Below are 17,749 nucleotides of genomic sequence, written 5' to 3'. Positions count from 1 at the left end.
TTCCTTTAGAAGAAAAGAGGAAATGTCTCCCCCCTATTTTATTTTGCTAGCTAAAATAAAGAGTGTCTATTTTGTGTTAATCCACAGTTAAATTTAAGTTAATTTACTTTTAAATTTTACAAGCTAAGTAGCTTGGCCACTAAAGTGAAAGACCTGATATTTGCACCAGATAATGCTCTAATACATCCAGTTTGTTTCTGGATGTTTTAGAGCATTATCTGGTGTAAGTGGGCAATACCAAAGCTGGTATCTTCTATGGGTCATGGCAATGACAAATAGCTCCAAGCAGGAAAGTGTGTCATTTGTGAAGTGGCTTACTCTTCTCTGAGTTCCCACTTAAAAGATTTTGTGCTTTATCTTGCAATACTATTGCCTTCATTTTAAAAAATGAGGGCAATAATACTTACCCAAGCTTTTAAACAGCCTGTGAGATAGTTATATGAGAGATGGCACGTACAGATAAAGTATTATTTTCATAAGCATGATGGTGATGGAGTAAGAGACTAGGCACAGCTTTATATATTTATTATTAATGTGAAAATGGGTCCTCTGTTTTCCAGCATACACAGTCAATGCAAAATTTATAGCTGAATTCAGAGAAATGCTGAACCTGGGGTAAAGTGGGCAAGACTGAACCTTCCAGCAGTGCTTGCAAGAGGGGGTGGAAGCTACTTGTTTGCAATTAGCTGCAGCATCCAGAAGGTCATAGTCTTGGCTAGGGTTTTTAATGCTGAACGCAAAAGATCTGCAAACAATTGAGAAGAGACCTTTTAAAAAGAGAGAACAGAAAGAACAGAACAGGTCCAAGATATGGATAAAGCTTCTGAAAAGCCATACTCAGAATGCAGCTGTCGTATAGAGCCCATTTCCTACAGACTCACAACAGTGTGTGACGGTGAAAAAAATGTCATCCCAAGTTCTAGCACAGTCAGAACTTCATGGAACTGTTCATCAGGGAATGCATTTAGTCATTACATGTTCTGTTATGAAGATGTCAAAACAGACATCACTGAAATAGTCCTAAATCATATGCAGCTGTAGGATGTAGAAAATAGGAGTTTCAATGAGAAGAGAAGCTTTGTTGGGTATAATTCTTACCAATAGCCAGAAATCAAAGAAAACTCTGAGAGCAATTTCATCTTGATAACATTTTCAACTAGAGAGCTGGATTTAGCAGAGACAGGTTAGAAAATTCACAGAACAAAATACAATTAATTTATCATAGACTCTTTAGTTATTTATCAGGAGGAGTTTCCAGGAAATATTAGAATCCATCAGTGTCAAAGGGAGGTGGGGAACATGCAAGGCAAACAGACAGGTTGTTTTTTTGAAAAGCCTCCAAAGAAGAAGAGACAATGAACATGGATTCAAAAAACAGTAGATTAAGGTTTGAGGGTCTGAACAGGGACTAGAAAAAGGAGCCAGACATATGAAAGAGAAGGAAAAGATTAGGGATGATTCTGGGAAGGAAGCAAAGGTTACTCTTTGCCAGAAAGGTTAAAAGTGATTAAGAAGGTTTTCATGAACTTAGGGAAGAGTCAGGGACACAAGAGCAATTGATGAAGGGAAGGTAGCTAATCAAAATTCAGTTGTCTAAGAAAATAAACACTTCTTAAAATCATCCAACAAGGGGATCAATAACAAGAAGGGGGGAGAGCCTGTTAGAATTAATATAAATGTAAGCAGAGAAATAGCCAGAAAGCCTGTATATACATATACAAACCAGCAGATCCAGGCAAGGCACGCTGCAGAGCATAAAGGGATCCAATACACCCAGTTAACACATCATTAGCAATCGATAGTGAATGCTCATGGAAAACTGGAAACGGCCCAGGAGAGCAGCAATAAGTAAACACAACACTGAGCTGAGAGAGGAGGAAAAGGGAATAATCATGGGAATCACAGATCACTAAACACTTGCTGCAGCCTTTGAATTAAATAAAGACAGAGCGGAGAAAAGGAGAGAGCTTACTCAGAGTGAAATGTCATAGACATAAAGGCAGTGAGGTGGTTCTCCTGTGTGCCAAGAGAACTCTGCACAAACAGGGTGAAAAGAGCTCAAAAAGAAGGCAAAAAGGACAAATACAGAATCTCCTCCTTCTTTCTTGGAATAGGTGAGTGGAGGAAGTGGGCAAGGCAGAGGAAAGGGATCTGTCAAAGACCTCTTTGGAAGGTTTTCCCCTGGTGCTTAAATTCATGCTGCAGAAGGCAATTTTTAAAGTGTTTGTTGATGGAGTGACTGTTTTAAGTACCCGGACAGGGCTCCCACACCCACTGCTTGTGCCTGTAAAAGCAGCAAATTGATCTGAAAGTGTTTTTCAAAAAGCCTTTAGCAGTGAGACGCTGAAATATCATTGAAAGTTGATGTTTGCTCAAGGCTTAGCCCTCTTATCTCCCTCTTTCTCTGCCTCACCTCTGAAAATCAGAGCCTTAATCTATCAAATTGACATATGATTATAAACCTTAAGAAAAACATTTGGATGTCTGTTATAGAAAAGCCTGCTTTTAAAATAAATTGTAATGGGCTCAGGTTCACCCATTGCAGTGTGGAGAAAGGCCATTCTAAGGACCCAAATATAGCACAAACTTTCCCCTCAGAGGAGGAAATCTGTGGGGATTAGGGTCAGCATTATCTTCACTAAAGATACAGAAGGGGTCTTGACCTATATAATCCTCAGGTTAGCTGATAATATCAAATTGGAGAGTATTGAAATCAAGGAAGCAGAAGGGAAAAGAGAAAGGAAACATTGAGAGAATATAGCAAAATGGGACATGATTTTAAAAAGTACAAATGGGCAAGTTACAGGAAAATTTCAATGGACATTTTGGAAACCTGGAATAATATTAAAAAAATAGATGTGATTTTTGCAGTGGGATATAATGATGTAGAAAGCCATATGAAAGCATCATGTCTAGATACTGAGATATTATTTATTCTTTTACAGTTCTGTAGAAATTGTATTTGGAATACTGTGCTTTCTTCTTGGAAGGAAAAAACCCGAAAAGGAACAGTTGAGGGAGTTGCAAAGAGGTAAAAAAAGTCAGATAAATGGCTCAGAGATATTAATTTACAATAAATAATGAAAGAACAATGGTGCATGACTTCAGGGGGTAAACCCCAGACAATAGGAAGAAAGCAAGTCAATTAAAGTAAATGATATTAATTCATAAAAAGAGACTGATGGATAAAACTGGTAAAAGACTGTAATGAAATGGCACTTTGAAAGGGAAAAAAAAAAAAAGGTGAGGAAAGGCTGGTATTTAAGGAAATATACCCAGGCATGAGATATTTCTTTTTAGCAAGTGAATTATTCCTTTTGGTAAATGAAGAAATCTAAGTTGCCTGATCCATTTAAAGCCAGATTCCACAAAGTTGTGTGAATATTTTATGGGTCAGCATTTTGGCAGAGAAAGCAGCCAGTTTGTACTCCAAAGTCTTCTCCACCCGTGACACCAATGATTTTATTTCTACGGTGCCTTTCTGATGATGGATATAGAATGAATTTTTAATCATATAATGTACCCTTTACTGACACCAACAGTGTTTCACTAGGAACACATCCAGTGTTTCCTGTCACTGACAATCCCTGAAAGCCCTGCCTCTTGGGCATACCAAATCTGTTACTCCCTTGCAGTTGTTGGCTTTATTTGGCCAGTTGCAACTTCTTGGGACATTCATCAAAAATACGACGAGTGTGTCCTTGCGTGCTGGCACAAAGATTGCTTCTGCACAGGGGGACCGTGGGTATGCAATGTCCACACGAGATCTTCCAAAATAGCATCCTTTGGGCTTTGCTCTTTTGTGTTGGCATTCATAGCCTCGTGTGAACTTCCGCTCGATTTCAAGTCATCCCTGGATTATTGCCATGTTCCTCCACCTCTTTCTAAGCAGCTGCAAATAGAATCAATTATACTCTGCTATAGAGAGGTGGCATTTGTGTCTCAGGACCCTTTGAAAGCTGAGGGAGGAAATGGGGATTATTTCTTTATCACGATGTTGCTGAATATATCGAGGCTAGAATGTTCCTGACTTATCGTGACATTTTGTTATAGCACTAAAGAAGGACATAGTTTTCTGGCTTCCCTGTTAGGATCACAGGGTCCACTTGTCTTGAAAAGATATTTAAACATGAAGGATACCTAATCCTCTGAGAGAAAAATGCCTGACATGGTCTTCTAATTCCTCCTAGTTATGCTTCTTTACATTGTTTGAAAGTTTTGTATTTCTTTGCTAAATATACATACTTTTTTTCTCCCTGAGACCATGATATCAAATATTTAACTCTCTTTCCTCTAAATTCAGGTTGTTTTCTTTCTGAATATGAATATGCCAAGAAGTACTCTGGCAAGGACTGCCCTTTAAAGAAAGGTTTCATGGCTGGACGATTTCTGGTTCCTGGGAGTGGAATTTATCTCACCTAAGTGTGCTACCTAAGTGCTCCCTTTATAGTTAATGGAGAGAAATGGGCACTTTTATGAGATCTGACCTAATGTAAATGCTGATTTCAGCTGGAGACACATTTACCTGCCTACATTGTCTAAACAGAGGCCTCAGATGACAAATCCAGATGCAGATTGTCTACATTTAGTGCAGTAAATTCCACCCATATGACAACATGAATCAGCAGGCTTGGAGAAGGGGAGCCCTGGCTCTGGGGTGGGTCTGTTTCCTCTTGTCCTGTCAAGATCTCTTCAAGGGATTTCTCCTGCTGGACACAAACTTGCCAGCAATTTTACAGCAGAACTGGGAAAGGTGTGATGTGTGTTAGTATTGTGCCATTCTTTCCTTTTCGTCAATTTTTGTCCCGCACAACAATCCCTCATTCCAATCTCAAGCAGCTTTGGAACTCTCCAAACTCCTAGGACATTCCAAACCTACATTTCCTCTTTTCAAACAGAGGAATCCATCACTCTCTAGTAATAAAGGCAATGCTATGTCAATAAAATTCTAAATCTGAAGGGGAAGAACCCCTAACAAGTCAGCAAGGAGAATACAGGCAATTACACAGCCTGGAGTCACTCAGTGTACAGTGCAAACATGTTATTTTTGATATTTATGTTTATAAGGACAACATCATCCTACAGCTTGAAGATAAATGTCAATGTGTACACATCAAGAAACAATTAATGAGCTGCACTTTGGCCAAATCAACTAAATAATACCAAAGCTTGCTCTTTACTTAGTACCTTCACATCAGCTACTTAAATTGTCGCACCTTTCTTGGGTGTGTGTTAACAGGAAAAAAAAATCTTAATCTGTGACAGAGAGCAGATGCCCTCCAGTGAACTCAACATTCAGGTCTGCCAAGTCAGCAGATGCCTTTCCTAGAGCTGCTTTTCAGTGGGAAATCACACACATATTTTCTCCTAAAATGAGACAGTAGCATTATGGATGATTTTGTGGTTGGTTGGGCTTTTTTTCCCCAAAAGCCTCTTACAATTCCATTGTAATTTATACTGCACGTTTTCCAAGCTTTCCAATTATTTTTATAACAACAAAATCCTCTCTCTTCTTTATTAAGACTGTAATACCTATTACACACTATTGCTTTCCTACCCTGTGACAAACATGTATTTTTACAAGCCATAAACCCCACATAAACCAGTGGCATGCACTATGGAGCTGGTGCAATGAATTTCATGCAGTATCAGGTAGGAAAGTTGTTTGTGTTACCTCTTTTTTCCCTACTGGAGGTGGTGGCTCAGCCTTCAACTGCTTATCCACGTGCAACTCACTTAACTCTTCATAAATCTCAGAGTTCTGACTCCGGACTCCTGGGCTTTGGCATCGCTGCCCCCTCAGCTGCAGCTGCTTTTCCTGCTGGAAATAATCCTAGATGGGTTTATTTTCTTTTTCTTTGATAGCATGCTTATTTCTTAAGGAGAACTCTCCAGCTAGAAGAGAAAACAGCCTGGACTATTCTCGCCAGGGCATGACATCTTAAGGAGAATGGCAATAAATGAGATAACACAAGTTTGTGTTGCAAATTTTGAGCTTTAGCAACTTGGATATGCCAAGATATATGACTGTAGAAAATGGACATACAAACAGACCAACTTTTTTTCTGAGCTTTTGTTGCTGAGGTGGGAGGAAATTCCCTTGCCGTCTTCATTTTGAGCCTGATATGAGACACAAACTTCCTCCAGTGACCTGAGGTGCAGAGAGAGGTGGCTGCCAAATAACCAAGGAGTGTGCTCTGAAAATTCAGAATCAGGTGGTGGCACTGAATATAAAAACTGGAGAAAGGCACAAGGGCAAAACCCAATATTGTTCTATGAGTCTGCTTGAAATTGTGTGAAAAATCCCCACACCCAGAGAAGAAAAGATACACATTGAAGGGGAAGAAAATGCAAAGTTCACTGGAAAAGATAAAAGATATCTGAAAATAGATACAGAAAAAATGCATGTAAACACGCAAATGTACGAGGCTCCTATTCAACAAAACACTTAAGGCTACTTTGCACCCACTGAAGCACACCAGGTTCAACCAAAGGCTGAAAGGAGAGCACACTCTGAAGCACTTCCCTGAAAGGGGATGGATTCTGAAGCACAGCAATAATTTTTTCTCTCAGTAAACACATTTGACTGGACCTTGTGCTTGCAAGTATGCGTGGTACCATTAAATCCAGCCGCTTCTTCCTGGAGTGGTGATTATTGCTGCCGAGCTCTCAAGAAGTTCTCCCACGACTAATGGCAGAGGAAAGGATGTTTCAGGGTTAGTCCCTCCCTCTGGGGGCCCAGGTTCTCTGTTTGTGTGGCTTTATTGATCCACCTAAGACAGGGACTTCACTGAAAACTCCACAGCTCATCACAGCACTACCACTGTTCGTGCCATTACTAACACAGCTACTAAAATATTAATAAAACTCCAGCAGGAATCAAAGGGCTGTGCTGAATAGCTTACAGAGGGACTTCCATGCTGAGAAAAAAATTACAAGCATAACCAGATTTCAATAGTAATTATTTAAACCTATTTATCTTTCATTTGTCCAGCTTTTTTTTTTTTTTTCCTTTCCCTTGACTTGACTGACATTCAGTGTTATTCAGGTATTAAGCAAATTTCCCTTCCCCAGGGAGTCCCAGACTACCTGCCTCAGTTTTAAAGCCACATCACTGCAGGAAGTCCCACAAGAGGTACCCAGAGCAGAAAACCACTTTATTCCAAATGTAACCATCTAAAAGACTAAATGACACAAAGGAAGCAGTTGGTTAACAAATTGCTCTTTGTATAAATATGTTTGGACTCTCAGGTTTGTACCAGTATTTTCAAATGTCATTGTGTGTTTCTGGGAAATTAATTTAAAATCAAATTACTTGTTTCCTGCTTTGGAGGGCATGTGGTCTAAAATATATTCTAACTTTAATAAATCAAATTATGAATGTCCAAACCTGTACCTTCTGCATAGGAAGGTACTACATACAATTTCTAGTCACACATTAGCACTGATCTTCATAGACCAATAACCACAGGGTTACAGGTATGTCTCTGACAATAAGTAACACTTTTTAAGGCTTTTCAGCAGCCTTTATCTTTGGAAATAGTTTAATATTCAGGAGAGAAGCCAATGTGGAAGGCACAGTACACACAACTAAGGCACTCAGCCATAAAATGTTCTTTTTTTTTAATGCAATGTGCATTCAACTTAGTACCAAGTAATCTTAATGGCATGATATTGGTTATAGCACTGGAACAGCAGAAACAATCGTTTCATGTTGAAAGTGCAACACAATCTGAGGTGACGTCTCAAGTTCATTTATTCAGAAAGGTTGTGCACTCAGATTCACTAGAAACTGTGCACTGTAAGAGCACAGACCCTGTAACTCAGCTGATCTGATAATATTCTAATTGTTAAGCAAATTATTGTGTTAAGCTAGAGTCAAATGCCAAACTTACACTAATTCTCTATTTACTAATCCCTCTGTGTGGTACCAGGACTTAGCAACACTTTCATAAAGACTCGACTCCAGGAAATGTGGTCCTGGCTTCTTCCCAGAAACCACACTCATACCAAGTATCCAATGAGTTAAAGTTAATTAAAACTGATTAATATATCCTGGCAAAATATTCAACGGGGCATCACGCATATGTGCTCAGACAACGATTTGGTTCATCAATGTGTTTTTTCAAACTTGTCCTCTACATTTATAAGCTGGGAGGAAATGAGTAAGAGAAATAGACTGTTCTAAAAAATCTGGTAGTGTAGACTGATCCCAAAAGGAGTGTTAGGGATTCAGCTGAGTTTTTGCAAGCAACTAATGACAGTCCTGGTGAACGAGTCTCCTGGGATGTGACATTCTCACTTCCAGCACACAGCACCTGAAAACCAGCAGAGACCTGTCTGGGGAAAGGTGCCTTTGGTTTATGTTGTTTAACTTTAGGCTGTTTGCTTTTGTCCTTATTCCAGATGATTTGTTCTTCTGGCGGCAACGGCAGGTCTATCTCCTGTACAGCTTCCCACCGTGGGTGGTTTACATAATTTATGCTTAATTTTTGTATCAAGTGCCACGTTGCCAAGGCAATACACATTATGTTAATATTTATCAATTCTGTCGCTTTCTTCATTTGTAAAGTAAAAACATTAAATGGTACTAAAACTTTGTGCATGCAAAGGGAGGGTTGAGAGCCCAGGTCTGACCTCAGCATAAACCAAAAGTTTGCTCACCTCTGCTCTGACGTGGGCCCTAAAAAGAGGTGATCTGCCAACACCATGCCAGTGATTAGCACATGGAGGGGGGTGGACAGGGCTGTCCTCTCTCACGCTGCAGCACCAGGAAAACAGCTACCAGATTGGAAACAGGGCATAATCTGGGTGACATCTCAAGAGTGCTGGTGCACGGACCCACATAGTTGTTTGCTGACACCAATAAATGCAAAGGCTCCACACTGCCTTGTGTCTCTGAAAAGGCTCCACACTTCAGCTAATTGTTCCAGGCTCAAATGGGGATTAGTGCAAATGCCACTCCTCTGGAAAGAGAACTCGCTGCTGGCAAAACAAGGCAAATACCTGTCATCAGCATGGATTCACTTTATTCCTTCCCCATGGAAATATAATTTTTTCCATTCTTTGCAAACAAATTTAGAAAGAGGATCCCAGGACTTGCCTTTCGGATGGTGATCAGTTCAAATGGGTTCTCCTGATGCTTCTCTCACTCCCTAGATCATGACCCTGTCTTGTGACATTTGTTCCCAATTCCCTGGCCGTGGCTGTTGTGAGAAAGATGTGCAAATCCTTTGATAGCAGGAAGCTTCCTGTTCCAAGCAGGTGGGGAGGAAAGAGATGGGAATTGGCTCTGGGGCTCTCCTTCCTTGCCATTGTTATTGCAGAGCCAGTGAGCAAAAATTATGTGGATAGATGAAGTTAATTATTTTACTATTTTTTGAGAAGGATAAGGGATTTCCCTTTGTCTGGTGAGACAGTGCAAATGCAAACTGCCTTTTACTCAGTCCCAATGCACTGGGAAGCTTTGATGCCATGTATCCACTTCCCACCATACTCATGCATCCAGCTGCCCCTTTGAAGGCCACTTTTGAGACACTAATGGAAAATTTAGAGATGTTTGAGTTGTGCAATCACATTCCAGGTGTGAGCTGGCCAGGACATTTCCAGGCACGGACTCAGGAGTGGAGGCTTGTCCTGGTCCCCACATACATGCCTGCACACATTGAGCCATGCCAGGGGAATCCTCCTTTACCTTGGGATGTTGCCCATCAGAGGAGCAGAAGGAGTATGACAACAGAAGAATCTCTGCTTCAGCCATTCATTAATGAGTGATGCTATGACATTGACTCTCCTCAAGAAATCCAGCTCCTTTAACAGATGACAACACATTTTATCCTGCAAAGTTTCCTCTACCCAAATTTTGGAGACCATAAGGGAAGTCTGCAGAGCTTTTCATGTATAGTAAACCCTGTTCAGCAGTGTGACAGGGATTGTTACAAGAGGGTTGTTTACTCTGTAAAGTGGTTGTTGATGTTTGTGTTTCTCCTTGCAGACAACCATGGATTTCACAAAATTGCCGTGCCTGGCAGCAATTGGCACCCTTCCTCAGCAACAGTTTGCATCTAGTAACTGGCACCCTTCCTCTGCAAAGAAGCCAACAAGTAAATGATGGTGAAAACTGAGCTGTTTATATACTACCTCCACATAAGTGGAGAAGCAAGCAGATTGCAGAGCTGGTGAAAGACGGTGAGCTTGCATTACTGCCTTGGTGGCACTTGTTTCGTGTGTAAAGTAAACAGGAGACTGCAGACTGCAGAGCTGCCAGGCTGACAACTCTCAGATATGCTGAATTCAGTCTTTCTGAAAAGCCTTGAAAAATCTGAGCTGAAATGGGAGAAAAATAAATAACCACAAACTGGAGAAACGAATCATTGGTTCTTATTACGAGAACAGATCATTTATGATCATGGTTCTTCTCTTTTACAAATAAATGTAAATCCTTGTAGCACCAACAAAATCAGTGCATTTATCTTTCTGCATGAAGAAAGATCACCAAATAGATCAGGAAAATTCCCTTACTACCATAATATGAGAAGGGGAAGATTAGTATCACTTGTTCTGCTAGGAATGAAAGAAGGCTGGAGTGCAGCTGTCAATTTTAAATGTGCACATTTGAGAATCTCTCTAACCTGCTTTGAATAATTGCTTCTGTAATACAGACTTGCCACTACTCAGTTTAATGGGAAATCACAGGGAAACCTGGAGCAATACCACATCACAGCACTAAGATTATAGCTAAGACACAAAAGGACTTGTGCTACACTGTGTTCATTTACAAGAACATTTTATTGGCAGACTACAGCATTTGCAATACCAATGTAAAGTATGTCAGTCCTACCTTAAGGCTGACACACACATGTATCATTTAAGACTTGCAAATGCCTCATAGAGGGGGAAAAGCCAGGAAAGACTAAACATGATTATTTGAGACTGGTGATGCCCCCTCTCCATCCTATGCCACTTGGTCCATCATTTCACTTCAGCAGGAACAGCCAGACACCACAGCTTAGTACACTGATTTTTGTTCCATTTTGCTGCATTTATCTACCCCTCCCTGACATTTCTCTTGTCATTCACCTATGCAAAAGCCAGAAACAAAATGGTGCAAAGGGAGTAAAACATCAGAATTAGAAGGTGCTGCTCCCATTTGCTCTGTGAGTCCACATGCTTTTTTTTCTTTCACTTTCTTTATGATTCAGCCTTTATAGGAACCACTATGATTCAGCCTTTATAGGAATCACTAACATATGCATAAGAGCCACACGGGCAAAACAGATTAAACCAATAGTCCCTGAGTTCAGAAAGAGCAGAATTTGTTGCCCAACCCCTGGGTAGATGATGCCCCTAACCTGGATGTCTGTAGGTCCCAGGTGTCTGTAGGTCCCAGGTGATTTTTGTGTGTGCTGTCACCTGTCAGAGTTAAGGCCATGGAAGTCTGAAGCTACACCTATGTAAGTTAAACACAGATCTTACCCTCCTGTTTGACCTAATAAACACATTTTTTTCCCAAAAAAGTCACAGGGTATTTGTAAAGAAAACACCAGTACCTGCTCTAGAAAAATTATGCTCCCGTGAGTACTTAGCTAGATAAAATTAACAGAAACTGGCCATTACAATTCAGGATGTCCAAGGCTAGGGCTGGCCAGAAACCACAGCTGCTCAGCAGAGGATATTAACAGAAAAACTCCCCTGGAACCAGCCTGACCTGGTATTTTCTTCTATTTTGAATAAAGGTGAACTAAGACTTTGCCAGACAAACCTCATCACAGTCACTGACTGCTGATCTCTGCGTGAGTGTTGGATGCTTTGCAAAATGTCATCCCTCAGAAGCAGCAGTTCAGCAGTGTTCCTTCTTGGATTAATTCAGAATATTTAAGCCTTTGAACTCTGGCTGCAGAAGAGTAAGGCATATTTTTTCTAATGGCCTCTGCCTTCCTGGCCCTAGATCGTTTACCACACTGAACAACACACTCCCCATAATAAAACAGAAATTCATTATTCCAAGGGTTGACTCTGAAAACTTGTCTGAGAGGAAGAACTTGGCAAAAAGATGGACTGCCAAAGTTAATTTATACTGTTATCAATTCAATAGGCTTAAATAGGCAGTGAAAGCGTTTCATAAGTGTTCATTGTGCAGAGTTCAAGCTAATACCTTCTGCTAAATTGCATTTTGAAGTTTAATCACAATCTACTTTATGTTTCTTTCGGTAATTGGGATTTCTCCACAGTATAGTATGAAAAACTCAAACTAATGGGCTTCTCTGATGGAAGTTTAAATTTTGGAAATTTGCCTTGGAGTGTAGTCAGTGCGAGTGCCTGAAATAACCCAGAACCTTTCACCCAATTAAGATGTTAATATTTTGATCATTAAGAAAATTTCATATTATTACAGGCAACAGCAACAAAATAATCATTATTTGAAGTGTTATTTTGGAGTATAATTAATGGGAGCAGTTTTACCCCTCCAACACGCTGCCTCACATGGCACGGGAGCTGTTGGGGAACTGCCTGCTGCTCTTTTTGCCCAAAATGCTACGTGTCAGCATTTTCTTCACCAAAGGGAGAAACAGTGAGAAATGCTCATTTCTGGTCAGCCTTTTGCTTGGGGGAGGGAGATGGATACTGGGAAATGGCATCCAGCAAGCTGTGACTGACTGACGCTCAGCCCCGGGTCCGGGCACTTGTCCAAACGCATGTTGTCAACTCTGCCGCGCTGGTATCGGCTCTCTCAATGCCAGCCTGGCTTTCCCCCGCTCCTTTCTTTCTCTGCTCCATCAGCTCCCGGTGTTTCCTGCACCTTAGGCGTTTTGCTGTGGACAAATATGTTTGCCTGGCACCGAGAACTGAATAAGCACCCTAAAACCTCTGTTTGTGGTGTGACTGCTCCAGTCGCGTCAGCAGAGATCTGACACGGGAGTTTCTGCCCCACAAGATAAACCCAAGAGTCTCTCTACACGTAGAAGTCAAGATGAGGACATAGGTGCTTTAAATCTGCTGCTGGGATTTACAGTCCCATTTCTTTTTTTTTTTTAATGCCCTTGCTGCTATTCTTCTGAAGACAATAAATCCAGAAATGTTCTCTTTTATTGCCAAAAATAACTAGCCAATAATTGAGTTCTACACAGTTTTCAAGAAACACAAAGCAAAACATATGGCTTAAAAAGTGATAAATCCAGGCAAACTACGCACAGAATAATAAGAAAACCCCTGTTATCTTACTTAATGATCAGAAAAATATTGGCCCAAATAAAGGTGACAAGAAGGATGCTGTAAGATTTATTGTGTGCAGCATGCATGTACACACGTGGGCTCACTCTCCTCCCTGTGAGAACTGGGGAGTCATCAACAGGATTCAATGGTATTTTATCCAGCTACACTCAGAGAGAACGTGTCCCACAGACTGGAACTGCAAACAGACAGAATATAAATACTATTTGAAAAGGGCATTAGGGTTCCTGACAGCAAAGTATATTTCCTGCAGTAAAAGGCTGAAAATTAATGTACCCTTGTCAAATAAACACATGGCTTCATGGTGTCTCTGATTTATAGGTGTTAGAATTATTAGGAGCATAAGATATTGTCACAAACAATTTTATAACAAAATATTTGTGCACTGGCATCCTTATAACAATTTTCAATAATTTCAGCTACACTTACATCAACCTGGAATAATTCCATTGACTTTTACAGAATCCCTTCAGGTTTAGAAGCAGGTTTGTAATGAACAGGAACTGTACAATAAAATTTCCACTGTATACAAAGGAAACAGATGTGGGTCCATATGCAGATGGTGAACTTTCTGTTACCTGAGAAATTTCATTCTTTTTTTTTTTTCCCCATCTTACAAATGATGCATCATAGCTAAAATAAACTTACAGTCTCCCTGTAGAAATTAGCTGTAGTCCTTGACTCAGTGCTATGAGAAAGCAAAACCATCATACTTTAATGGTCCTCTCTGACTTCAAAATATGAATCTCTTACTGGTAGAAACTTGGAAGAAAAGCCATCAGAAACAGTTTCCCCTTGTCAAATGAAATGATTTAGTAATTCCGAAATATAAAAGGGGAACAAGAGAATAAAAGCTTGGGCTTTTGATCAATTTCAGGACAGTGTAGAGACTGCACCAATGGAATAGAGAGTGAGGGCAGCCAGCTCTGTCTTTGATGTGTACAGAGGTAGTTACTCATCTACAGCTGGAAACCTATTTTTCTTGGGAAATGTGTTTGGTGAAGTCCAGAAAAGGGTATGCAAGGGGGGAGAACTGTCAATTGAGGAAAAAAACCCATAAGGTTGAGAGAGCAAAGTGTGCTCTGGAGCAAAGAATACCCATCCAGTGTGCAAAAACCAGGTACTGACCAGCCCTTGGGCCCCCTGTGCAGACCCAGATCCAAACATCCCCAAAATGACAGCAGAGCTGCTGCTGTGCCCAGAATGGTCTAGGAAAATCCCACTGAGAAGTGCAGCTGTGCATATCACATATGCTGACATATCACCTCCCACGACATGGGGGTTTTTTGAAAACCACAAAGGCACGTGTTACGAAATAACACCTCTGTGCTTCCCCATTTTGACCCAATTACATTCTGTTTTGGGTCTAGCACTAATGGCCATGGCATATCCAGGGCCCCTGGCCCATGAGATTAATAAAACCAGGCCATCTTCCAAACATCTCCCACGGAAAGCTCAGCCATGTGGCTGCCGTGACACCTAAGTGAGAGCTGGGAAGGGAAACACTGCAAGTGGGAAATTGGGAAAGCCTGAGCGACCGTGACAAACACATCCCTGAGGCCAATATTCCTGCCAGGTCAGGGAAAGGTGAGCCCCAGGAGACACAGCAGCACCTCTCTGCTGTTCAGGATTCCTGGAGAACGGGGCAGTGCTCTTTGGGATGGCACAAAGTGGCTGTGGGGGGAACTGGGAGCAGAAAAGACAAGGCAGGGCTGCCGGGGCGTGCGTGCCGGCAGCGGGCAGGCAGCACTCTGTGCGTGACCCAATTAGCCAGTGCCTCGGAACAAATCATGAATGGCATCTTCTGGAGACGAGCAGGCAAGTGCTGCAAGCCAAGGCACAAAGGTGTGATCCCCACGGAAAGTTGGCGCCCTGGCCGGGTTTGTCACTGCAGAGGGGCTCAGTGTGACACATGGACACCGGCCACAGGGCCACTAGCCACCACAGCGTGGGTTTTCTCCTCAGTGGCATGCTGGGCGGCCGTAAACAAGAGGTTTGAGTAAGGCAACACATGTAGTAACTCGATGTAAGGAAGGGCAGAAAGATGTAGCAACCCTGCTGGACTGACTCGAATGAGGAGGAAAGGGTAGAGACATTTTTTTAGGTGGTACTACTAAAATTTCCTGGCTGTAGGAACTCACAAATGAACAAAAGGATCCAGACAGTGAACCCAAAAACCTGAACCTCACTGAGACTGTGGTAATAGGTACAAGATAGAGTTAACTGTAAGTGCAGAATGCTGTATTTTGGGGGCTGATTTAGGACACCCAGCATTACTCATCTGGAAGTTCCTTTAGGTGCATTTATCAGGATTCCTCTGAACCAAAAAGTGATGTCACTATGAAAAAGGCACACACTGTTCTGGGCTACAGCTGTGGGCCACTTGAAAGGGAAGCAAAACTAAAGCAGAAATTGTTGAAGATAAAAGCTTTGCACTTAGGTCTCTAATGTAAATGGTACAAACCCCTCTGATGTCTGAAACCTTCAATGTAGCTAAATTGCAGATATGTTGTTGTAGAATCCATTGCATTAGTTGGGCTGGACTGTATCCACTTAATCATCTCATCACCTTGCTGTCCCCATAATCTATTTCTTTCTTCTTCAGGGGACTGAAAGGTGGTGCCACATATGAAAAATGGTCATAAAGCAATTACAAGACACTCTGTGGAGGCTCAAGATGGTAACGTCCACATTTTAATCATCTAGGAAGCCAAAATGAGAGCCCCAAAAAACCTCGAGAAGATGCAGCCAGTAGATTGCTGTGGTTGCCACTGAACTCTTGGGAGAGGTTTTCCTCCTGGGAAAACTCATATTTTACATGTCAAACACAGGGAAAAAATTGAAAGAGCGTTATTCTTTTTTTTCTCATTATGAGGCTAAAATCATTAAATCCTTAAGAAATCTGGTGGACTTAAAGGGAGAGACTTCCTCAGCACTATGAACAGGCAAAGTAGAAGGGGTTAGATAAAGACACAAACTAAAATGCTGCAGTGACCAGCAGCAACACACATATCACACAGCAGTGACAAATTAATTTAGCTCAAGGCAGCTCTTTCTCAGCCTCACTCCCCATTTCTTGTGCCTGTGCTGACTTTCATTGTTCTGCTTCTCTTTTGGATCCTTTCACAGTGGGATGTGTGTGCTACAGGTACAGGTACGTGTCCCCTGGCTCTCCGAGCTGGCAGAGCACCTCACTTGCATCTCAGTAATCAAAGGAGATTTGGGAGCCATCAGGTGGGCTCACTCCTTCAAAACCCCCTCAATGACAGTGCCACAAATTGGCAGCTTTCAGGAAGATGGCTGCTGCCAGTGCAAGCTTTGATAATAGAAATGAATGGCAGCTGAAATTTAAACTTAGACATTTCTATTACTCAGAGGAAAATGTGCAGTCACAGAAGGTTTTCTCATCATCCGAAATTTCAAGCTGCTCTGTGCAATGCTCTGGGGCCCATTTCTCATAGCCACAATAGTTTATTTTAGAGTAGTTTTGTGACTTTCTGGGAAGAACCCAGGAATTACCCTTTCTGGTACAGGAGCTGTAAGCTGAGATGATTCTGACCTAAAACACTCCATTAAAATCAATAACTTTGTGGTTCTTCCTGAGACCAGCATCCCTTTAGCCTCTGTCTTTTAGACTGGACAAGTCAGACTGATGGAAGCACAGGATATGTGGTCTGGGACCTTCAACTGACAGAGAATGTGTAAAAGGTGTGCAAGAGTCATGTAGGTTTACTAGATGTGCACTGCAGAGGTATTCATCCACATTATCCCTTTTTATGCATCTCCTGTCACCTCCTTTTCCATGCTCTTGCACCAAAATCCACTTGCAGGAGGAGAAAAACACGTTCTGGCAATGCTGCCAAAGGGCTGCTCAATTCCAGGTCAGCCAACTTTAAAGGGAAGCAGGGTACATTGTCTTCTCCTCAGAAGTAAATGTACATACACATTCCCTTTGTACATACTAAAATATTGAAATATGTAAAAATATGGATTGTAATTAGGGGAAAGTTGGAATAGATTTGAATGTTTAGCATACCCTTGGTATTTCTTGTTTGGTTTCTGCATGATGCCCTCTGCACAAAATGATACTTCATCCTAATTGTGCCCTCTCAGTGCAATCATGTAAAAATCATGTAAATTTTGCTCTTGTTCATGTTGTTCTTCCTTTGGGAGCTCTAATCTGGTTATCCTGGACATCCTGGAGGGGAGGAGGTAAGGACACCCATGGAGTTGGGGCTTGCAGGATCAAAGCTTCTGGCAGTGAGTGAGGAAATTTATTCCCCACAGTCCCACAGGGATGCCCTTGGTAAAAGGGTCAGCCCATTGTAACATCCCACAACTCAATATCCAGGGAATTGGGATTTCATATCAGCCTTCAGATCCAATAATTTATTCTGCAGTAACCCACATGTTGATCAAGTGAATTTTTCAAGTAATTTTTTCCAGAGATCATACATCTTTGGAATGGGCACCAGTAAAAATGACAGATCTTTGAATTTGTTGGCATCTGCTTGCTCAT

General features: G+C 41.4%; 1 protein-coding gene across 1 annotated transcript in view; it reads right to left on the bottom strand.

The window, feature by feature from the left end:
• LOC110484562 (sodium channel protein type 5 subunit alpha) overlaps positions 1-17,749 on the bottom strand; it is a 214,478-nt gene that overhangs the window by 51,810 nt on the left and 144,919 nt on the right. The window contains exon 18 of the mRNA XM_085563330.1: positions 5,675-5,821. Within this exon, the coding sequence (XP_085419456.1) occupies positions 5,675-5,821 (147 nt within the window). The remainder of the gene's footprint in view (positions 1-5,674; positions 5,822-17,749) is intronic.

Source organism: Lonchura striata, chromosome 2, assembly GCF_050655825.1.
Source record: "Lonchura striata isolate lonStrDom1 chromosome 2, ASM5065582v1, whole genome shotgun sequence".
Taxonomy (NCBI): Eukaryota; Metazoa; Chordata; class Aves; order Passeriformes; family Estrildidae; genus Lonchura; species Lonchura striata.
The sequence above is the reverse complement of the archived record's forward strand: the minus strand, read 5'-3'. Positions and strand labels throughout refer to the sequence as shown.